The sequence below is a fragment of the Pristiophorus japonicus genome, chromosome 4, assembly GCF_044704955.1.
Source record: "Pristiophorus japonicus isolate sPriJap1 chromosome 4, sPriJap1.hap1, whole genome shotgun sequence".
In the NCBI taxonomy this organism is placed as follows: Eukaryota; Metazoa; Chordata; class Chondrichthyes; family Pristiophoridae; genus Pristiophorus; species Pristiophorus japonicus.
The window spans coordinates 268,166,080-268,190,460 of NC_091980.1; the positions used below are offsets into that span (position 1 = coordinate 268,166,080).

General features: G+C 44.1%; 1 protein-coding gene across 2 annotated transcripts in view; it reads left to right on the forward strand.

Moving 5' to 3' along the window:
• ttc8 (tetratricopeptide repeat domain 8) overlaps positions 1-23,342 on the forward strand; it is a 44,778-nt gene extending 21,436 nt beyond the window's left edge. For both annotated transcript variants that reach the window (XM_070877536.1, XM_070877537.1), the window contains 8 exons: positions 6,769-6,854; positions 7,128-7,215; positions 8,129-8,239; positions 8,367-8,506; positions 10,167-10,341; positions 18,844-18,966; positions 19,076-19,159; positions 20,569-23,342. In XM_070877536.1, the coding sequence (XP_070733637.1) occupies positions 6,769-6,854; positions 7,128-7,215; positions 8,129-8,239; positions 8,367-8,506; positions 10,167-10,341; positions 18,844-18,966; positions 19,076-19,159; positions 20,569-20,685 (924 nt within the window). In that variant the 3' untranslated portion in view covers positions 20,686-23,342. The remainder of the gene's footprint in view (positions 1-6,768; positions 6,855-7,127; positions 7,216-8,128; positions 8,240-8,366; positions 8,507-10,166; positions 10,342-18,843; positions 18,967-19,075; positions 19,160-20,568) is intronic.
• The last annotated feature ends 1,039 nt before the right edge of the window (positions 23,343-24,381 follow it).

Consider the following 24,381-nt stretch of genomic DNA (forward strand, 5'->3'; position numbering starts at 1 on the left):
GGTTCTGGCAATATGTACATGGGAAATTATAAGAATGGATTTATTTCCATAAGTTGGGCTCCTTGGATAACTCATGGGCAATTGATTTAGAAACATAGGTAGAGGAGTAGGCCATTCAGCCCCTCCAGCTTGTTCCGCCATTCAGTTACATCATGGCTGAACTGTAGCTCAATTGCATCCACCTGTCTTGGTTCTGTAACCCTTAATACCTTTGTCTTACAAAACTCTGTCGGTCTCAGTTTTGAAATTTGCAATCGACTTAGACTCAGCAGCTTTTGGAGGGAGAGACTTCCTGATTTCCACTAACCTTTGTGTGAAGAAGTGCTTTTTGACATCACCCTTGAACAGCCTAGCTCTAATTTTAAGGTTATGCCCCCTTGTTCTGCACTCTCCCATCAGAGGAAATAGTTTCTCCCCATCTATCCTATCAAATCCTTTAATCATCTTAAACACTTTAATTAGATCACTCTTTAATCTTCTATATTCAGGGAATACAAGCCTCGTCTGTGCAACCTGTCCTCATAATTTAACCCTTTTAATCCCAGTATCATTTTGGCGAATCTGTGCTACACTGCACCCACTCCAAGGCCAGTATATCCTTCCTGAGGTGCAATGCCCAGAGCTGAATCCAGATGAGGTCTAACCAGAGCTCTGTTCAGCTGTAACATAACTTCCAGCTCTCTTCAGCTAAAGGCCAATGTTCCATTAGCCTTTTAAATTATTCTTTGTACCTCTCCACTAGCTTTGTGATTTCTGTACGTGGACCCCTAAATCTCTCTGCTCATTCAAAATTCCTGGCTTCTCGCCATTTAGAAAATGCTCGGATCTATTTTTTTTCGGTCCAAAGTTAATGACCTCACAGTTTCCCACATGAACTCTATCAATGTCCCTTTGCCACTTTCTGCTCCTATCTACAATTAGTCCTGTTCTAAACAATTTACGAAGTTAAAGCCAGTTTATATTGTCCTGTGATACCACTACAGTATGAAAGATCATTTTATTTCACCATTTAGGGATTACACAATTGCACACATTGTCCAGCAAGTATCAACCATGATCCTGCACCATTATGCTTGAGTCTCGAATGCTCTAAAATGAGCCCGACATCTGTTATATATTTAATGAAACTACTGTAATACTTTAACTCTTTCCTAATGGATTACATAGGAAAATTCAGCTCCTCGAGCCTGTTCGCTATTCAATTAGATCATAGATGATAAATTTATATAGAAACATAGAAAATAGGTGCAGGAGCAGGCCATCTGGCCCTTCGAGCCTGCACCACCATTCAATAAGATCATGGTTAACCATTCCTTCAGTACCCCGTTCCTGCTTTCTCTCCATACCCCTTGATCCCTTTAGCCGCAAGGGCCATATCTAACTCCCTCTTGAATATATCTAACGAACTGGCATCAACAACTCTCTCTGCGGCAGGGAATTCCATAGGTTAACAACTCTGAGTGAAGAAGTTCCTCCTCATCTCAGTCCTAAATGGCTTACCCCTTATCCTAAGACTATGTCCCCTGGTGCTGGACTTCCCCAACATCAGGAACATTCTTCCTGCATCGAACCTGTCCAGTCCCATCAGAATTTTACACGTTCCTATGAGATCCCCTCTCATCCTTCTAAACTCCAGTGAATACAGGCCCAGTCGATCCAGTCTCTCCTCATATGACAGTCCTGCCATCCCAGGAATCAGTCTGGTGAACCTCCGCTGCACTCCCTCAATAGCAAGAACGTCTTTCCTCAGATTAGGAGACCAAAATTGAACACAATATTCCAGGTGGGGCCTCACCAAGGCCCTGTACAACTGCAGTAAGACTTCCTACTCCTGTACACAAATCCCCTTGCTATGAAGGCCAACATACCATTTGCCTTCTTCACCGCCTGCTGTACCTGGATGCCAACCTTCAATGACTGATGAATCATGACACCCAGGTCTCGCTGCACCTCCCCTTTTCCTAATCTGCCGCCATTCAGATAATATTCTGCCTTCGTGTTTTTGCCCCCAAAGTGGATAACCTCACATTTAATCCACATTATACTGCATCTGCCATGTATTTGCACACTCGCCTAACCTGTCCAAATCACCCTGCAGCCTCTTAGCATCCTCCTCACAGCTCACACCGCCACCCAGTTTCGTGTCATCTGCAAACTTGGAGATATTACACTCAATTCCATCATCCAAATCATTAATATATATTGTAAAGAGCTGGGGTCCCAGCACTGAGCCCTGCGGCACTCCACTAGTCACTGACTGCCATTCTGAAAAGGACCCGTTAATCCCGACTCTCTGCTTCCTGTCTGCCAACCAGTTCTCTATCCACGTCAGTACATTACCCCCAATACCATGCGCTTTGATTCTGCACACCAATCTCTTGTGTGGGATCTTGTCAAAAGCCTTTTGAAAGTCCAAATACACCACATCCACTGGTTCGCCCCTGTCCACTCTACTGGTTACATCCTCAAAAAATTCCAGAAGATTTGTCAAGCATGATTTCCCCTTCATAAATCCATGCTGATTTGGACCAATCTTATCACTGCTTTCCAAATGTGCTGCTATTTCATCCTTAATGATTGATTCCAACATTTTCCCCAACAATGATGTCAGGCTAACTGGTCTATAATTACCTGTTTTCTCGCTCCCTCCTTTTTTAAAAAGTGGTGTTACATTAGCAACCATCCAGAACATAGGAACTGATCCAGAGTCGATAAGACTATTGGAAAAATTATCACCAATGCATCCACTATTTCTAGGGGCACTTCCTTAAGTACACTGGGATGTAGACTATCAGGCCCTAGGGATTTATCGGCCTTCAATCCCGTCAATTTCCCTAACGCAATTTCCCGCCTAATAAGGATAGCCTTCAGTTCCTTCTTCTCACTAGACCTTCGGACCCCGAGTACATCGGAAAGGTTATTTGTGTCTTCCTTTGTGAAGACAGAACCAAAGTACTTGTTCAATTGGTCTGCCATTTCTTTGTTCCCCATTATAAATTCACCCGAATCCGACTGCAAAGGACCAACGTTTGTCTTCACTAATCTTTTTCTCTTCACATATCTATAGAAGCTTTTGCAGTCATTTTTTTATGTTTCCGGCAAGCTTCCTCTCGTACTCTATTTTCCCCCTGTTAATTAAACCCTTTGTCCTCCTCTGCTGTATTCTAAATTTCTCCCAGTCCTCCGGCTTGCTACTTTTTCTGGCTAATTTGTATGCCTCTTCCTTGGATTTAACACTATCCTCAATTTCCCTTGTTAGCCACAGTTGAGCCACCTTCCCCGTTTTATTTTTACTCCAGACAGGGATGTACGACTGTTGAAGTTCATCCATGTGATCTTTAAAGGTTTTCCATTGCCTATCCAGCGTCAACCCTTTAAGCATCATTTGCCAGTCTAATCTAGCCGATTCGCGCCTCATACCATCAAAGTTACCTTTCCTTAAGTTCAGGACCCTAGTTTCTGAATTAATTTTGTCACTCTCCATCTTAATAAAGAATTCTACCATATTATGGTCACTCTTCCCCAAAGGGCCTCGCACAACAAAATTGCTAATTAGTCCCTTCTCATTACACATCACCCATTCTAGGATGGCCAGCTCTCTGGTTGGTTCCTCGACATATTGGTCTAGAAAACCATCCCTGATACACTCCAGGAAATCCTCCTCCACTGCATTGCTCCCAGTTAGGTTAGCCCAATCAATATGTAGATTAAAGTCGCCCATGATTACTGCTGTACCTTTATTGCACACCTCCCTTATTTCTTGTTTGATGCTGTCCCCAACCTCACTACTACTATTTGGTGGCCTGTACACAACTCCCACTAGTGTTTTCTGCCCTTTGGTATTCCATAGCTCCACCCATACCAATTCCACATCATCCAAGGTAATGTCCTTCCTTACAATTGCATTAATTTCCTCTTTAACCAGCAACGCCACCCCGCCTCCTTTTCCTTTCTGTCTATCCTTCCTCAATGCTGAATACCCCTGGATGTTGAGTTCCCAGCCTTGGTCACCCTGGAGCCATGTCTCCGTGATGCCAATCACATCATACCCGTTAACTGCTATCTGCGCAGTTAATTCGTCCACCTTATTCCGAATATCCTCGCATTGAGGCAGAGAGCCTTCAGGCTTGTCTTTTTAACACACTTTGACCCTTTAGAATTCTGCTGTAAAGTGGCCCTTTTTATTTTTAGCCGTGGGTTTCTCTGTCCTCCACTTTTACTATTCTCCTTTCTATCTTTTGCTTCTGTCTCCATTTTATTCCCCTCTGTCTCCCTACATAGATTCCCATCCCCCTGCCATATTAGTTTAACTCATCCCAAACAGCACTAGCAAACACTCCCCCTAGGACATTGGTTCCGGTCCTGCCCAGGTGCAGACCGTCCGGTTTTGTACTGGTCCCACCTCCCCCAGAACCGGTTCCAATGCCCCAGGAATTTGAATCCCTCCCTTCTGCACCACTGCTCAAGCCACGTATTCATCTGAGCTATCCTGCGATTCCTACTCTGACTAGCACGTGGCACTGGTAGCAATCCTGAGATTACTACTTTTGAGGTCCTGCTTTTTAATTTAACTCCTAGCTCCTTAAATTCAGCTCGTAGGACCTCATCCCGTTTTTTACCTATATCGTTGGTACCTATATACACCACGACAACTGGCTGTTCACCCTCCCTTTTCAGAATGTTCTGCAACTGCTCCAAGACATCCTTGACCCTTGCACGAGGGAGGCAACATACCATCCTGGAGTCTCGGTTGCGACCACAGAAATGCCTATCTATTCCCCTTACAATCGAATCCCCTATCACTATTGCTCTCCCACTCTTTTTTCTGCCCTCCTATGCAGCAGAGCCAGGCACGGTGCCATAAACCTGGCTGTTGCTGCTCTCCCCTGATGAGTCATCCCCCTCAATAGTACCCAAAGCGGTGTATCTGCTTTGTAGGGGGATGGCCCCAGGGGACCCCTGCACTACTTTCCTTGCACTGCTCTTCCTGTTGGTCTTCCATTCCCTAACTGGCTGTGGACCCTTAACCCGCGGTAAGACCAACTCACTAAATGTGCTATTCACATCATTCTCAGCATCGTGCATGCTCCAGAGTGAATCCACCCGCAGCTCCAGTTCCGCAACGAGGTTCGTCACGAGCTGGAGGCGGATACACTTCCTGCACACGGAGGCGTCCCTGATTTCCCACATGGTACAGGAGGAGCATAACACGTGTCCGAGCTGCCCTGCCATGACTTAACCCCTAGATTAACTTAATTTGGCAACAACAATGCTAAAGGTTACTTACTGGAATATCCCTGGTTACCCTTACCCAACAAAAATCCATTGATCTCTGTCTTGAAAATTTCAATTGACCCAGCATCAATAGCCTTTTGGGGGAGGTAGTTCCAGGTTTCCACTATTTCACTCATAAAGGGCCTCGCTCTAATTTTAAGATCATGCCCTCTTGTTCTGGATTTCTTCACCAGAGGAAATATTTTCTCTGTATCTACCCTATCCAATCTCCTTATTGTTTTAAACACTTCAGTTAGATCACCCCTCAACCTTCTAAACTCCAGGGAATATAAACCAAGTTTATGAAACCTGTCCTCATAATTTAACCCTTTAAGCTCTGGTATTATTCTGGTAAATCTGCACTGCCAAGGTCACTGTATCTTTTTTGAAGCTCAGTGCCTAAAACTGAACACAGTACTCCGATAGGGTCTGACCAAGGCTCTGTACAACTAAAGCACCACGACCTCACTTTTGAATTCCAATCCCCTTGTGATAAAGGTCAACATTCCATTAGCCTTTTTGATTACTTTTTGTACCTGTGCATTAACATTGTGATTTGTGTACATGTACACCTAAATCCCTTTGCTCCTCCATAGCTCCGAGTCTCTCACCATTAAGAAAATATTCCGATTTGACATTCTCTGATCCAAAGTGGATGACCTCACACTTCCCCACATGGAATTCCATCTGCCAGAGTTTTGCCCACTCACTTAATCTGTCTATATCCCTTTGTAACTTCCCACTCAGCTATACCATTTACTGTGCCTCCTATTGTCATCTGCAAATTTACATTATGTAAAGCAACAATTTATTTTTGCTCCCTGTGGATATAATCACTCAATTATACGCAGCTTCTTATTGAAAATCAATAAATCTGGTCATCATGAACAGATGTTGCCCCTCTCTTTCTTCAGTCTGATGCAGTTTCTACACTTAATCCAACACAATATACTCTATAAGCAGTTTTTACTCCTTCTCATGTCCCAAAACAACCAACTTCTCATTTTGGAGCTGGCTGTGATTTAACAACAATTGAAAATGCTATTTGGCTGATCAAACCTGCTCTTTTCACATACTGTGTACCATTTGACGCCTTATGGTTTTATCACTGGACAATGTTGTTCAGTGCTCACCCTCCACATAAGATGCTTGGGCTTAACAAAAAGAAAACTGGTTCCTACAAATGATATAAATAAAATCTCCCAACAGAGTCCATGAAGTATTGAAAATATTCCTCTCTTGACCATACCTACATAACTTGATTATATCAACATCGTAGTATTTTTCATATTCCATGTTTCGAGCGTAATTTGTGTGCCTGCTTCAGTTATCCCCTGCCCTTTAATTCTGTTTCACCTGAAGACTACACTGAGTCTTAATTCCCTGAGTGTAGCACTATGGAGGATTGACTAATATTTCATTTTTTTAAAATATTTTCCTGATACTAGTTCAATAAAGCTTCTCAATAAGAAATGAACTTTTTTTTCCTAACAGGCTTTAGATTTGGCAGCCCTAGCTACTGAGCATTCCCAGTTTAAAGATTGGTGGTGGAAGGTACAAATTGGAAAATGTTATTACAGGTAAAGGGAGTTAGATTTACTAGAGAAGATTAATTAGAGATGATTAATACATTCTATGCGATTGTTGCATTTACTGTTTTGTATATTGGTTATGTATTGGGGAATCACTGATTCATAGTTACAGTACATCTATTTATTATATGAAAATATCTGCAGAAAACATTGTCATTTTGAATACAGGAAAAGTAATATTCACAAAACATGATGTACCATGGCATATTTTCAATGTATTCTACAATTTTTAAACTGTTATCTGATTCTCTGTTCTTATAGATTGGGTTTGTATCGTGAAGCAGAGAAGCAGTTTAAATCTGCATTCAAACAACAGGAAATGGTTGATACAGTCCTTTATCTGGCAAAGGTAAGCAGCTGCATGGTGTATACATCTGAACCAGCACTTCGCAATACATGGGCCAGAATTTGCTGTAGCAGGGCTACTAGTCTGCCATTAGTTAGACTTGCTCCTGCATCCTTCAGCTCAAAAAGGTTTTGCCAACAAAGATGCTGAAAGTGTGTGCTGATAACGATGCAGCGAGGGAAATGGGGCATCTGGGACCTGAGTGAACAGGGCAACTAACGGGATATTTCCTTAACCAATGAGATTTAAGGATTGAGAAATAGACACAGGAAAAACTGAGGAGGGTAAATTAAACGGTGTGAATTCAAAGTCAAATCAGGTACAGAAAGAGAAATAAAGAAGGAAGGAAAGAATGGAATAAGAGAGAAAAGAAGAAAAAAATTAACATTTAAGATTTTACATTTTTAAAATCTCTCCAAAAAATTCAAAACCTGAAGGAATGAAACTCCTCACTTGTAATAGTTAATTTTCAGTGCTAGAGGGATTGATTGGCTGTCTTTAACACTTATATCAATAAAAGGGTACTTGCACTACACATTACTAGCTCTAAATATATGTGTTGCGTTTAGTTCGTATCTACTGTGCAAGTATACTTCATAACATATCACTTGTGAGGCAGACAGCAAAATTCTGTTTTCGCAAAGCTAACGGTGGAATGATGCAACTCGGACAGCAACCTTTGGATATTCGTATTTAACTACACAAGTGCCCCTCGCCTGAAGTTGCTGTACCATTTACGCATAAATAACGGTGAATGCCATTAGTCTCACTATTATTTTAACAGCACATTCTGGCCTTGTGTGTTTTTAAAAGTAGTTATCATTTCTGCTACTGGATCAATTCTGAAAAAAAAATGAATAAAGAAATTGTACACATTCTTGTACCTGCTTAAATAGTTCTCCATTCATTTGAACAGGTCTATATTCGTTTAGACCAGCCATTGACAGCATTAAGCCTTTTCAAGCAAGGACTGGATCGTTTCCCAGGGGAAGTTACACTGCTTACAGGAATAGCTCGTATATATGATGTATGTAGTGCACATAACTTGTCTCTTCTGTGTTAAAAATTTCGAAAATCTTTCCAAAATGCACTAGATTGACATTTTTTCCTAATTTTGCCACTTTATAACAAATTGATGTTCTTGAATTCAACAGGAAATGAACAACATAGTATCAGCCGCTGAATATTACAAGGATGTTTTAAAACAAGATAACACTAATGTAGAAGCTATTGCCTGCATAGGGAGTAATCATTTTTATTCTGACCAACCAGAGATTGCACTACGATTCTATAGGTGAGATCAGAGGCTGTGTAAATAACTAAAATTGGCTACAGATTGTAACCACTTAAATAACTAGGATTAGCATGGGAAAATTGGTTAGGTTTCCAATAATGAATGCCTTTATGTGATTCCTGCCTCTATATCATCATCATAGGCAGTCCCTCGGAATTGAGTATACTTGTTTCCACACCCAAAGTGAGTTCTCTGATGGCTGAACAGTCCAATATGAGAGCCACAGACCCTGTTACAGGTGGGACAGACATTCGTCGAGGGAAGGGGTCAGTGGGGATGGTTTGCCACGCGTTCCATCCGCTGCCTGCGCTTGACCTCTTCACGCTCTTTGTGTTGAGACTCGAAGAGCTCAACGCCCTCTCGGATGCACTTTCTCCACCTCGGGCGGTCTTCGGCCAGGGTCTTTCAGGTGTCAGTGGTGATGTCGCACTTTACCAGGGAGACTTTGAGGGTGTCCTTGTAACGTTTCCACTGCCCACCTATGGCTCGTTTACCATGAAGGAGCTCCGCATAAAGCATTTGCTTGGGGAGTCTCGTATCTGGCATACGAACTATGTGGCCTGCCCAGCGAAGCTGATCGAGCGTAGTCAGTGCTTCAATATTGGGGATGTTAGCCTGGGCGAGGACACTGATGTTGGTAAACCTGTCCTCCCAGGAGATTTGCAGGATCTTGCGGAGATGTCGTTGGTGATATATCTCCAGCGACTTGAGGTGCCTTCTATACATTATCCATGCCTCAGATCCATGTGTGTATGCCTGGGCACTGGGTGATGATGGGCTTAGCTCTGGTGGTACCAGTGGTTTAATAGCCTACCGACATACACTTTCCAGGCACAAATAATGGCCATTTGGACAAAATACTGGGGCACCAACATGATGGCATGTCTGAGATCAGAAACATGGAGGATAATCTTCACCTTCACCGCCTGAGCAGTTATCAGATCACCCGCTCCTTATAGAACCTGCCCTCTTCATCCCATTAATCTCATACTGGGCTTGATTTTAACTCCCAGGTGGATATGCAGCAAAGTGAGCGCTGTCACCATCTGGGAGCAGTAGCAGGGAGACTCAGCCGATTTTAACGGCCGGGACTCATTAACGTGCTGCTTAACTCCTGCTCCACCTGAATCACGAGGAAACTGATTTTATTTTTAAACTTTCCTCCTCTAGCTCCTGGTTTGGCCTGGCTGGGAAGCCACCACTGCTCCCATGCTCAGACCTTCGGGTTAAAATGGCAGATCGGGCCGCTGATGACATCATCAGATGTTTGCCCACAGGACAGGAAAGAAAATAAATCACCTCAAGCTCTTTTGCACACTTCCTGGCAAATAGTCACAGCACAGGCAGACCAAGTGGAAAGGGTGGTCTCCCCCCAGGAAGACCTTAAAGTAGAAATGCGAGAAAATCAATACAAAATGTTTGGATATATGAGACATTGTCACAAACTTTTACCTTGACAAGTTTAAATTAATAAAATCAAAACTGCATAACCCATCCAGAATAAACACTGTAATTGCAATGTAATCCACTAAATGAGATATCAAAATCTAAAATATTGGGCTTGTTGCGTTTTTTATTTGGTATGGATTGCGCCTTTTCAGTTTACAGAATGGACATAAGAATTTTTTGAAATGATATTGAAAAAGATTTTCTTCTGCAGGCGACTCCTCCAAATGGGTGTTTATAATTGTCAGCTCTTCAACAACCTCGGGCTCTGCTGCTTTTATGCACAACAGTATGATATGACACTCAGTTCATTTGAAAGAGCACTCTCACTGGCTGTGAATGATGAGGAAGTGGCAGATGTATGGTACAACCTCGGCCATGTAGCAGTGGTATGTATTGAATTCAATGAAGCAATTATTGTATTTTCTTTATGGTTACATAGAATATACAATACAGAAACAGGCCTTTCAGCCCAACCAGTCCATGCCGACATTTATGCTCAACTCGAGCCGAGTTGATAAACAGAATAGTGCAAACTTTAATGGCTCAGAAAAATTAGATCAATGAAAAGTAGAAGTAAATGAAAATTGATACTGGAAATATAATGGTGGTACAGCTGTTACCACAATATTAAGAAAACAGTATTAAAAATATTTTTTAACTTGTAATTTGACGAATAATCAATAGTAATAGTCTGTTCTTTTTCAGATTAATTTTATCCTGCACGTAAAATATATCCGGATGACTGCTCATTAATGTATCTACAGCCGTATTTAAATCATTGTTACTCAAGGCAATGTTATGTACACATGTCCTTGAAGGTCTCGTGAATTAGTTTGCAGCAAAACTTTTTTTAAATACACTGCATACTGCTGAAATACACTTATGATAATATTGACCTGCAGTTCAATTGAATTGAATTTTGTTGAGGATATCATTAAGTCAATTATCAAGTACCATAAAATAATACAGTAATTATTATAGCCCCGATTTTTAAATCCAAGTCACAATCGGATGGAGGGTGGGAGTGAGCAAGAGATCAGCTCCTTGACCTTGCTGGCATTAAGCCTGGATAATTCTAACTTCTGGGCATTACTTCAGTATAATTTTAACTGCCAACCTGATCACTTCAGAAAACAAACTTTCCTGGCAAAATTTCTAGCAGGCCATCCATCATCATAGGCAGTCCCTCGAAATCGAGGAAGACTTGCTTCCACTCTCAAAGTGAGTTCTTAGGAGGTGACTGAACAGTCCAATACGGGAACCCCACTCTCTGTCACAGGTGGGATAGACAGTCGTTGCAGGAAAGGGTGGGTGGGACTGATTTGCCACACGCTGCCGCCCTTCCGCTGCCTGCGCCTGTTTTCTGCATGCTCTCGGTGACGAGACTCGAGGTGCTCCGCGCCCTCCCAGATGCACCTCCTCCACCTAGGGTGGTCTTTGGCCAGGGATGATGTTGCATTTTATCAAGGAGGCTTTGAGGGTGTCCTTGAAACGTTTCCTCTGCCAACCTTGGGCTCGCTTGCCGTGTAGGAATTCTGAGTAGAGCGCTTGCTTTGGGAGTCTTGTATCAGGTATGCGAACAATGTGGCCTGCCCAATGGAGCTGGTCGAGTGCGGTCAATGCTTCGATGCTGGGGATGTTGGTCTGATCAAGGACGCTAACGCTAGTCCCTCTGTCCTCCATGGGGATTTGCAGGATCTTGCGGAGACATCGTTGGGAGCAGGCCACCCAAGGCCTATTTAAAGCAACAAAAGACCTCTTAAAGCTAGGTTGCATTCCCCGTTTTTACATTTCGCTGTTGTACTGCTGCAAGGTGGGAAATCTCTGAAATGAGTCATGAGGCAGACTTTTATATGTCTCCCTGGAGGATGTGGTGGAGGTCAGGCAAGGAGAGGAGGTACTGTTTCTCAATATCTGCAGACATCACCAGAGTCACTACCCAGCAGGTCTGGACAGAGGTGGCTGAGAGAGTCAGTGCCATTGGAACCATCTTCAGGACCTGGGTTCAATGTAGGAAGAGGTTCAACAACCTTGAGCAGCAAGGGTGAGTACACCTCTTCATCTCTCTTCACAGCATTTGCCAACATCCCTTTCACCCCATCACAATTCACTCTGCTCATTACATCCTTCAGCATATAAGGGCATAGTACAACACCTCTCTGTCATTCCAAACACGCAGCTCATTTTTTGTTGTCTTCACAACAGACATTAACTGCATTTTCTTTTCATGTTGTGGCAGTTGCACAGCCAGCAACTCCTCCCAGGACTCCTTCCTCGCTTCACATTCCACACACTTGCTCTCAGCACATCGATAAGTCACACACATCTCCACATCTTTTCAACAGCCACCAACTAACACTCATCCTCTCTTTCTTGCAGGACTAAATAACATGATCTCACGCAGAGGATCAACACATAGGAAGCAGCATCTAACAATATAGCTTTCAGCCAAATGGAGCATAAAGCCCTGGAGATTAATGGCCCAAGCCCAAGCAAAGCCATGAGTATTAGGGAAGGCAAGACTGGCAGCTTATCTGAGCAGCGCAACTATGTTTTACTTGAAACCCTTCATTTATCTCATCAAATATTCAGCAAGCTTCACAATTTCAAGCTGCATTCTGAAGAATGTCACCTGATAATGTCCAGCCTCTGAGTGCCACCCTAACTCTTGTCCCTTTTCTCTTGGTCCTTATCAGGACTCTGACCCAGCAGAAGAAGACATCTCAGAGGACAGTCACCATGAGTGAGCAGCAGCAAGTACTGGTGGCAGGGACAGCACAGGAGAGAGCTCGCCAGATGGCAAGGTCCTTTCTCAGTTCTGTTGAGCAGGACAGAGATGAGGACTTAAGGGGCTCAGCCTTGAAAAGAAAACTGCTTGCCCCTCACGTAGTTAAACCAGATGTTGGAAGGCCTCTCAAGGAGTTTTAGCACTGGAGTACAGGGCAATCAACTTCCAGCCTATGTTGTTATCTTGCATGGCGCCAGCAATCTGAAGTCTACAATGGAGAGTGTGACCACCTCCAGGGACCCTGCAGCTGGGCCCCCACAAAAGCAATCAATGTTACCAGCATTTGCAGCTCTAGTGGAAGTTCAAACAGCTACAATGCATGCTTTGGGTTCCACCTTAGAGAGACTTTGGATAGATTGGTGGACTGACTAGATGGGGGCTTTTAAGCAATCACTCATCTTCTACAATCTGCTCTCCAGCAGATCGGTGGAAGTAATGGGCCCCACCCCCATGGAAGTGGCAGTGGCATTATGGGAGCAGCTAATACTGCCCTCTCTTAGGATGTCAGCACCAGCTCAACTAATATCTGGCAAGGTGTCAGCAAGTAAGCTGGACCAGTCTGTCCAGGCAGCAGCTGAGGTGCAGCAATCTGCAACTGGGCCCTTTCAGGCTCCAGCACCCAGGAGTTACCGGCCAATAGCATCTCAAGTGTCTACAAACATGAGCAACAACAGCCTTCCAACAGTTTTGCTGAGGCCACTGGGGGAACACCTTGTAAGAGTAGTAGAAACTTTTCTTGTAAGGAAGGCTCTATGGGTTGATCACTTGGGTGAGGAATGAATGGAAGGCAATTATTGTGTTGGGAATTAAATTCATCACCTTTATCATGTTTGGCACTTTAGTCTGCAGTATGGCGTCACAAACTCCGTTCCCTAGCCACTGATTCCATCCCTCTCCCAAACTTCTGTCTGAGGCTGAACCAGACTGTTCGCAACCTTAGTGTCATATTTGACTCTGAAATGAGCTTTCGACCACATATCTGCAGCATAACTAAGATCGCCTATTTCCACCTTAATAATATCTCCCATCTCAGTCCTTGCCTCAGCTCATCCACTGCTGAAGCCCTCAACCATGCCTTTGTTACCTCTAGACTTGACTATTCTAATGCACTCCTGGCTGGCTGCCCACATTCTACCCTACGTAAAATAGAGGTGATCCAAAACTCGGCTGCCCTAACTCGCACCAAGTCCCACTCACCCATCACCTGTGTTCGCTGACCTACATTGGCTTCCTATTAAGCAATGCCTCGATTTCAAAATTATCACTATTTTCTATTCCCTCCATGGCCTCGCCCCTCCCTATTTCTCTCATCTCCTCCAGCCCCACAATTGCCCAAGACGTTTGCACTCTTAAGTATCACCATGCCTTCTGTTGTCTAGGCTCCAAGCTCTGGACCTCCCTGCCTCAACCTCTCCGTCTCTCTACCTCTCTTTCCTCCTTCGAGACGCTCCTTAAAACATAACTCTTTGACCAAGCTTTTGGTCACCTGCGCTAATTTCTATTTATGTAGCCCAATGTCAAATTTTTATCTTGTAATACTCCTGTGAAGCACCTGAGACGTTTCACTACTTTAAAGGTGCTATATAAATACAAGTTGTTGTTGTAGCTTCTGAGTCTGGATTGCCAATATGTCATTGATATAGCAGTTGGCTAAATAGTTTCAATAGGCAAAATATTGCAGGTGCTGGAAATCTAAACAGAAAATGCTAGAAATACTCAACGAGTCAGGCAGCATCTGTGGAGAGAGAAACCGAGTTAATATTTCAGGTCTGTGATCTTTCGTCAGAACTGGAAAATGTTAGAGATGTAACATATATATTTTAAGCAAGCACAGAGGCAAGGAAAAGGACAGAGGGAGGAAAGAACAAAGGGAAGGTCTGTAATAGGGTGGAAGGCAGGAGTGATTTCAATGACAAAAGGGATGATAAATCAAGGCACAAGGGAGTATGTTCTTTTATGCAGGATTAAGGGAGTGTTCAAGGCTATAACAAATACTGTTAATGCAGAGGGGCTTTGTGAGTTTTCAGGGCAGGGGAATGAGCAGGTCTCCAGAATTGCTGAGCAATTAACTCATGCAGCAAAATTCCATCTCTTTTTAATTTATTTGAGGGGGGGGGCGGAATTGCAGTTGGAGGCTTCCTTTGGAAGAACGCCTCCGACCCGAAATAAAATTATGAAAATACCTGGTGGTCCCGGAGGCCTTCATTCACTGTGCAGCATATGGGAATATGTCATCCAGGAGCGTATGTGCAGCCTGAAATCACGTGGGCCTGGACCACCAATCACTATGGAGTATTCTCATTGATAATATTGGGAACTCTGTTTTTAGGAGCTCTCATTACTATCAATGAGAATACCCCCCTAAAACAAGAAACACAACACAATAAATTTAAAAAAAACACCTCACATATTTAAAATTTATTGAAAGTGAATGTCATTAAAAAAATGTTTTCTTCCTAAAAACATTTAATGTGTTTTAATAGGGCTGAAAATAAACTTGCCTTAATGGACAGGGTTTTTAATATCAAAATGTGTGATTAAATTGAATTTTTCTGTTTTGAGACTCTTGCGCTGGTAAAAGTAGACTATACGCCTGCTTTTACCAGGTGTAAGAGTTTGAAGGACATTCACTGGACAAGTAGACCAATCTCTGCCCTGCAGATGTTCTTCTCCCACGGATGCGTTGGATCTGCCAAAATAAATTTTGACAGATCGGAGAAGCCGGTTCTTGGCGCATGCGCATCGCGCGGCAAGAACTGTCATTTGTGAGGCCTCGCCAGGTGTATGCGCATATCGTACGCACCCGGCGCGGCCGCAATTTTCGTCCCATTGTCTCTGAAATAAAAACTTTATATATAAGCTCATGTTTAAATAACATATTTTCAGCATCTGTCTCAGAACCACCTATATTATCTTGTTTATGTTACACCCTCTCGTACGCAAAGGGTTTATAATCAGATGCACTTACAATACATTAATATGTTGAATTATTCCAATTCAAACTGTAAATTAAATACTCTAAAAAGAACTTAACACATTCTTGTTTCTCATGAACAACGCAAGCACTTCACACATAATGAATTGTGTTGAAGTGCATGGGACTGTTATGTAGGTGGATGTGGCAACCATTTTGTACACAGCAATGTCCCACAAATGGTAATGAGATGAATAACAAATTATTTTTGGTGATGTAATCATAGGGAAGGATGTTAGCCACGATAGCTCCCTGCTGTTTTTCAAATAGAGCCATAGGATCTTTAGCATCAACCAAACAAGTAGACAGGGCCTCAGTTTAACACCTCATTTGAATGTCAGCACCTCTGATAATGTAATACTTCTAAGTCAGCCCAGAGTATGTGCTCATGTTTTGGAGTGAGGCAAGAATCTGCAACGTTCCTACTCCAGTAGGAGCACTATTGACTGAGCCAAGCTGGCGAGTCATGTGAGACATCACTTTAATTACTATATTCCATAATCTTGAGATTGTCCTTTTCTAATCTTCTAAGTTCCCACTGATTGAGTAACCTCTCTCCATATTCAAATTTCTAATTTCTACCACCAGTTAAATTTTTGTAGATCTGCTAAATCTTGTTTGTATTAGTACATTGAATAAAATGCATAGTCATATGGCAAGGCTATATTGCATTGCAAGATTTGGATAATATCAATAAATAATGAGAGAATTCTAAATCCTTCAGGTGTCATAGTCGTGACTATAATTGTATTTATATTTACAAAGTATTTACAGCACAGAAACACGCCATTCTGCCCAACAGGTCCATGTTGTTTTTTATGCTCCACGCAATAATGAACTCCTACACTTTTTTTACCATATCATTAATTATTTAGAGTGAATTGCTAAAGTATTTGCAATTCCAAGTTGGTTTATGACATGATATATAGGGAAGGTATGCATTTTTGATCATTTGTCTTCATTGTGGGTGATATGGAGCCTCACTGGGCCCAAGTTTCCACACGATAAAAAACGGGCGCCCCTCCGAGCTGGGCGCCCGTTTTTCGCGCCACAAAGTGCGCCTAAAAAAAACCTCCGTATTCTCCACCTCCCTGCAGGTCCTCTGGCCCTCAGCGTGGCGCAGCAGGAGCTGTAGGGCGCGGAGCTAGGACCCTGCGCCGAAAACAGTGCCGGGAGCTCTGCACATGCACAGTGGGCACGCAAGTGCAGTAGCTCCAGGTGCCCGAAACTGTGTGGGAGGGGCCCGAAGCAAGCAGCCCCTAGCCCTGGCCGAATGGCCTCACTGGGGCTGCTTGAATAAGGCTCCTCCCACGGCCAGCTCCTGCTTCCTGCCGACTCCCGCTCCTGCTCCCCCCCCCCCGGACCCGACCCGACCAAGAACTCTGTACTGTTTCTTTTTAAGTTACCACTTCATGGTGGGAGACACTTCAGTCACATAGACCTCGTCAAAATGGGGGCTGATGGTTTTAGTAACCCCTACGTCTCTAGCTCCGAGATCAAGCACCCTGCCCGTCCTCCAGTGCGTACCCACCCTGAGCAGCTGAAGGAACTGCTCCTCAGAGAAGACGAGCTTGCCGCTCCTGCTCCCCACCCCCCCCGACTCGACCCGCCTGCCGCTCCTGCTTCTCCGCCGCTCCTGCTTCCGCCCACCCCCGCCCCCCCCCCCCCACCGACTCGACCCGCCTGTCGCTGCCGCTCCTGCTTCCGCGCCCCCCCCCCCTCCGCGACCGGACTCGACCCGTCTGCGTCTCCCGCTCCGACTCTACTCTCGCCCCCGGACTGGATCCGACCTGACCTCCCTCTCCCCGACCTGACCTCCCTCCCTCTCCCCGACCTGACCTCCCTCCCTCTCCCCGACCTGACCTCCCTCCCTCTCCCCGACCTGACCTCCCTCCCTCTCCCCGACCTGACCTCCCTCCCTCTCCCCGACCTGACCTCCCTCCCTCTCCCCGACCTGACCTCCCTCCCTCTCCCCGACCTGACCTCCCTCCCTCTCCCCGACCTGACCTCCCTCCCTCTCCCCGACCTGACCTCCCTCCCTCTCCCCGACCTGACCTCCCTCCCTCTCCCCGACCTGACCTCCCTCCCTCTCCCCGACCTGACCTCCCTCCCTCTCCCCGACCTGACCTCCCTCCCTCTCCCCGACCTGACCTCCCTCCCTCTCCCCGACCTGACCTCCCTCCCTCTCCCCGACCTGACCTCCCTCCCTCTCCCCGACCTGACCTCCCTCCCTCTCCCCGACCTGACCTCCCTCCCTCTCCCCGACCTGACCTCCCTCCCTCTCCCCGACCTGACCTCCCTCCCTCTCCCCGACCTGACCTCCCTCCCTCTCCCCGACCTGACCTCCCTCCCTCTCCCCGACCTGACCTCCCTCCCTCTCCCCGACCTGACCTCCCTCCCTCTCCCCGACCTGACCTCCCTCCCTCTCCCCGACCTGACCTCCCTCCCTCTCCCCGACCTGACCTCCCTCCCTCCCCCGCCGACCTGAACCGAACCTCTCTCCCCGACCCAACCCAACGCCACCTACCTCTGGTGCTGGGGACAGGCCCTGCCCGAAATCTCGGGCCCGGCCTGTTCAGCCTTCGGTCCCGACGGCAAACCACTTCCTAAAGGCCTGCCTGAAGAACTTTCACACAGGTAGGTTCATGGTTTATTTAATCTTTTCTTTGCTTATCAATGTTTATTCAGGTTGGATTTATTTGTATAAGTATAAATAAGGATTTATTGTAGAATTTAATGACTTCCCTTCCCCCCCCCCCTCCCCCCCTCGTTCCCTACGCCTAATTTGTAACCTGCGCCTGATTTTTTAATGTATAGAACAGGTTTTTTCAGTTCTACAAAAATCTTCACTTGCTCCATTCTAAGTTAGTTTGGAGTACGTTTTCACTGTGGAAACTTTGAAATCAGGCGTCAGTGGCCAGACACGAACCCTTTTGAAGAAAAAATTCTGTTCCAAAGTAGAACCGTTCTACCTGACTAGAACTGCAGAAAAAAAAATGTGGAGAATTGCGATTTCTAAGATAGTCCGTTCTCCACCAGTTGCTCCTAAAAATCAGGCGCAAATCATGTGGAAACTTGGGCCCTATGTGTGTTATTTGTAACTGGACATCATGTTGTATTTTTTAGGGAATAGGAGATATGACTTTGGCCTACCAGTGTTTTAAACTGGCACTAGCCAACAACAATGATCATGCAGAAGCTTATAACAATTTAGCAATCCTGGAGATGCGCAAAGGACACCATGAGCAGGTGAGCAGCCAGAATTATCATGTCATGCATGTAGGGAAAAAAAAGTTTTAATTTAGAAACAGACCATTAAATTTATTCCATGTATCTAATTCTTAATTCATGTTTTCAGGCCCGGGGATTTCTGCAGACCGCTGCAGCACTGGCTCCTCACATGTATGAACCACATTATAACTTTGCTGCACTTTCAGATAAGGTAATCAATATTAAAAAAATACTTAATGTAGAATTTTAATGACCTATTTTACAATATTGCGCTTCTGGCGGAGAGTCTTGCCACCAGGAGTGCTTTTGTAAAGTCGGTCCTTTTGTATATTTTGGATAGGAATATCATGCAAACTCTTCAGCTTTTCTGACAACCACTGCAGTTCAATTCTCATAAATCTAGAACCAATTACTACAAAATTCTTTAGTTACTCTGAAATTAGTTATGCAACATTCTTTTTTAAAAGCCAACTATATGCTTGTTCTGTCCTTGGTCTATGCTAAGCTAACTGACCTCAACTAGGGCGCTGCAGGGGCACTGCAGTTGGCCACAGCACCCCTAAATTGAGGAAAGAAATTGGCCAGAGATCCCCGTCCTTATTAGCAGGTGCGCGTGTGTAGACATTGGATGAGGTTTGGGTCAGACTCAGCGATGATGCTAATTCATGTTTATGTAGCCCTGAGACACTCGCTGTCTAGACAACAATTTAGACAAGTTACCAGCAGGCTCCCATAGCCATATCCAAGCAGGAGTCAGCACTTTCAGGAGAGAACATTGGAAGAAAAACAATCTTGTAATCAACTCTGAAGATAGCCAAATGGCCTTTTTTGATTACATGCTTTCTTATGTTGTTTTATTCTAAAGTGTATAATCTGGTAACAACTGTTGGGATTGTAAATTGCTTTATTTTAATTTTATTGTCTGTTATCTGATCTTATTTCACTAACACTTATATGCCCTGTTAGTCCAATATTATTAGTAATACATTGTGTAAATTCTTGTTTTTACAAAATTAATATGTAGCTTTAAAAATGATAGGAAATGCTGCTATTTTAAGATTTGCCAATGACTGATTTCAAGAAATGAATGGATACTAACAGAATCTGAGCTGCATATTTAAAGAAGATCCCACTCCCTTCCCGAGGTGTTTTGAGCAGGTTAATATTCGGACCCGTCGGGAAGGTAGCGGGATCAGATGGGGGAAGTAGTTCCCCTCATTTTGGCTTCCCCAACCCCCTCTCCCCAGCCTGGTTTCTGCCAGGGAGTTAAAATCGGGTTTTGTCAGACCATGAAAAACAGACCCTTACAGCCAAGCGCCAGAAGCCAAATGATAACAACACTCCCAGGTCAGAATCACTTTTAAACAGAATTGAGATGTTCAGCAAAGCAATCACCCAATCTGTGTTTGCTCTCTCCACCACAGAGGAGACTGCATGACAAACACTGAAAACTGGTTACTCGATGAAAACCTAAAAAGGCAGTGTTGACCCATGTGAAACACTTTAAATAGAATGTAAAATGATGCCATAATATTTGATGGTACCTGCCTTGCAAGTTTGCAGTGTGTGGTACCGTGATGGATGATCGACATTACACCTACATGTGTTTATCTCTTCCAGGTTGGAGACCTTCAGAGCAGTTATATAGCTGCTCAGAAATCAGCAACTGCATTTCCAGAACATGTTGACACTCAGCAATTAATCAAACAACTGCAACAACACTTTGCCATGCTTTAACTGTTATCATTATTTAACTATCTTGGGATGGTGTTTTCTATGTTGTCAAAGGAGGGGTGTTACATAATGTAGTTATTGTATGTTATGGCAGTACAATTAATTTAGCGATTTTATCTTTCTACCTCATATATCAAGACCCAGTGTCATCATCTGTGTATAGTATATGAAAATTCTGAGGCTAGATTAATGGAGCTGCTCAAACTAGATTGAGTTCACCAGTGTGCACATGAATCTTTGCTGGAGTGAAGCCAACCTCTGAGATGGATCTGTTTTGTACTGGCATCTGTAATTTCGATGGATTGCACTGTACAGTAAATCTGATCCTGTTTTTCAGATTCTACCTGTTACAGGGACAGAGTAGTAAGCTCCTTAATGCACCTGTCAGAGCAAATAACTTAAACACATGGGCCGGAATTTTCCAGGGCATGTCAGCGGGTGGTATCGGTGGCGGGTTGGGTGGGAACGTTGATCGGGTCAGGACCCCATTGTCAACTCGCCGCAGCGCGCTTTTCCCAATGTTGGGTCTGTCAGCACTAAATAGACCCGACAGCGGCGGGCAACCCAATTAAACTCATTACCATCTCATCATCATAGGCAGTCCCTCGAATAGATGATGACTTGCTTCCACGCCAAATGTTTCAATGAAGGACCTAATATTCCAGGTCCCGAACTAAATCTTGAAGGGTGGAAGATGCCTGTGCATGGATTTTTTTATGTGTGGTGGCCTTTGCATACCAGCCACTACATGGGCTTGACAGAGCTAGGTCTTGGTCCAGTGATTGGAGGCCAGCTCTGCTACACGGGCCTAGTGCGCACACATATCGCAGTGTGGGCTGGCCCGTGCTGCCCCTGGGCCCCGAACTCCCGCCTCTCCTGGGCCCTGATCATGTCCCTCTACAATCACTCACCGCTCCTGCGCCCCAACCTCGCCGCTCCTGCTCCTTCCGCTCCCCGGCCTGCTCCGCTGGTGCTCGCAGGCCGGGGGCCACGCAGACTGCTGGGCCAGGCCGCCACGCTACTCCTTCCGCTCCCTGGCCTGCTCCGATGGTGCTCGCAGGCCAGGGGCTGCGCAGACTAGATTACCATCCAGTTGACAGATCATTAATAGGCTTTTTTAACTTACCTTTGCATTTTGACTTCATGGCCACGGGATCTACGCTGTTCAGGGACCACGGCTGTCAACCTGAGGCAGGAGTTCAGTGGCCTGACAGATCTTCTCTTTCCTCAGCCACAAGCTGTACCTCATTCCATTTCCAGCACAGATTCTGCAAGCTTTTCACTTTCCACTCTCACCTCATTGGAAGAACTCTCTTACCATTGGCAGAGTGCTTTTGTCATCTCTACTTCACCTGCCATCTATTCCATCAACAGGGGTGCCCTTTATATTGTCTCATCTTAGTCCTCATAATCCAACCATGATTAGCCCCCACACCAGCAGCACCAGGCACACCAGCAGCATCAACAACAATACCAACCTTCTCCGCAGCATCATCACCCAACCACATTGCTGCCCGGGAGGCCAGTGATGACCTCACCATGGCCAGATTTACTTCTTGATGCTGCACACCCTGGCTTGCCACATGATGTGCCACCACCCCACAACAACACCATAAAGCTCCCCTACAATGTCCAAACCATTTCTTTCACACTCGCCAACATTGCGGGTGTCCAGTTGTCTCACCATTCACTGCAACTCATTAAGCTACTTCCAAAGGTGCACACAAATCTGCCTAAGAGCGAAAAGTGTTGAAAATAAAGATTTCAATATTTGACAGCACATTAACAGAAACTTTACATGAACATTAGTTAAAACACCCAAGTGGCTACCATTGTGCGTTGTTAGTTGGTATGATTGCACAAGGATGAGGGTGCGTGTGAGGGGTGGCTAGTGAGCTGGGGATGTAATTATGTAGATAGAGAGAGATGGGTGGAGGTGCAAGGTAAGTTGGTGTGAGTAAGGATATGCAGGGGGAGGATAGGGAAGGCAAAGTGATGAGGGGCGCAGCAGGACAAAGGTGAGTGTAACTTTGTTCTAACGTTTTGTGATCTAATGAGAGCATTGAAAGGTTTGCACCACTGCACCCAGTTCCTCCTGATGACATCCCTGCTTGTGCCCTCCTGTGCAATGTGCAACCACGCTGTGTTGGTCTCCTGGGGAGGTGTATTCTGCCCATCGGAAGGGAAGAGGACCTCTGTGCATATGGAGGGAGAACCTGTGTGCAGCCCCTGCACCTCTGTACTGTAATTGCAAATGCTAAAGAACAATGACAGCACAAATGTTAAAAGAAAGTTGGCCATGGTCCCTTTTAAGGAAACCAGTTGATGGCGCATTATGAATGATATTACCAGACTTGCTTCCTCTAATTGGACTGGCAAACGTGCTGGGCAGGCTTAACAAGCCCAATTAACGTAAAATCATTTTATAGAATGGGCTAGAGCCAGCAGTGGGATTGGGACCTGCCACAGACGTCGCCCGTTTTTTTTTACATGGTAGTGGGACCAGCTGGATTGAGGGTGATCGTAAAGTAAATTTTAAAATTAGAATTGTTTTGAAAAGACAAAAACTCATGAAACACTGATTAACAATTTTTATAATTTGATACAATGTCATATCATTCCTTTTAAAGGAACCAACTATTTTATTAGATTTTATATAAAGCATCTGTATAAAGCATCTATTTATAGTCTATAAAGTAAAAATGTAATATTTTGTGATGGTATTTCAACCTGTTTTGTAAAAAAAAGTTCTGTAATAACCAGCAAATTAAAAATAGTAAAACAAGATTTGGTTTGTATCTACTGTTTTTACCCTGTTACAGCTAATATTAAAAATGTGTTTACTGCAGTGCTTTCTTTTATATGAAAAATAATTTGCATTTATATAGCTCCTTTCATGTCCCCAGAACAGGCAATGGACTATTCTTGAAGTGTAGTTTTTGTTGTTATGTAGGTAAATACAGCAGACAATTTGTACATAACAAGGTCCCACAAACAATAAATGACAAGTTAATCTGTTTGGTTTTCAGAGGCATAAATGTCGGCATTATTTGTATAGCATTAGGCACAACAAGCTATTTGTTTGTTTGATTTCTATTTTCATTTACCCTTGTAGGGTAGGATTACTTCCTCTTTTCCCCTATTCTGGCCAGTTATTCCAATATTTTTTTTAATTGATTGTTCGTCTAATCTGACCTCAACAGTGACTATTCTATTACTACTTTACAACTTTCCAAGTCATATTTAACTATTTCTAATCCCGATTTTATATCTACGTTGCTAATTTTTTTACTCCTTACTACATTTCTTTTGAATTTGCCTCTCTCATTGCATAACTCCTCTAAATCTCATGCAAATTGTTAACTACCTTGCCCCTATTTTAATGCTCTTCCTATTTGGGTTTTGATAGCACATTTAAGAAGCTTTATACTTATTTCCTGCATCCAGATCATTTATTTATTTGAGAAACAACAGAGATCCGAGCATTGACTCGTGGTACCTACTCAATACCTCCTCCCTGTCTGACACTACTCTCATGAATAAAGAAAAGAACTTTAATTTATATAATGTCTTTCACATCCTCAGGATGCCCCAAGTGCATCACAGCCAATGAAGTACTTTTAAACTGTACTCACTAATGTAATGTAAGTAAACATGCCAGCTATTTGTGCAAAGCAAGATCTCACAAACAGTAATGAG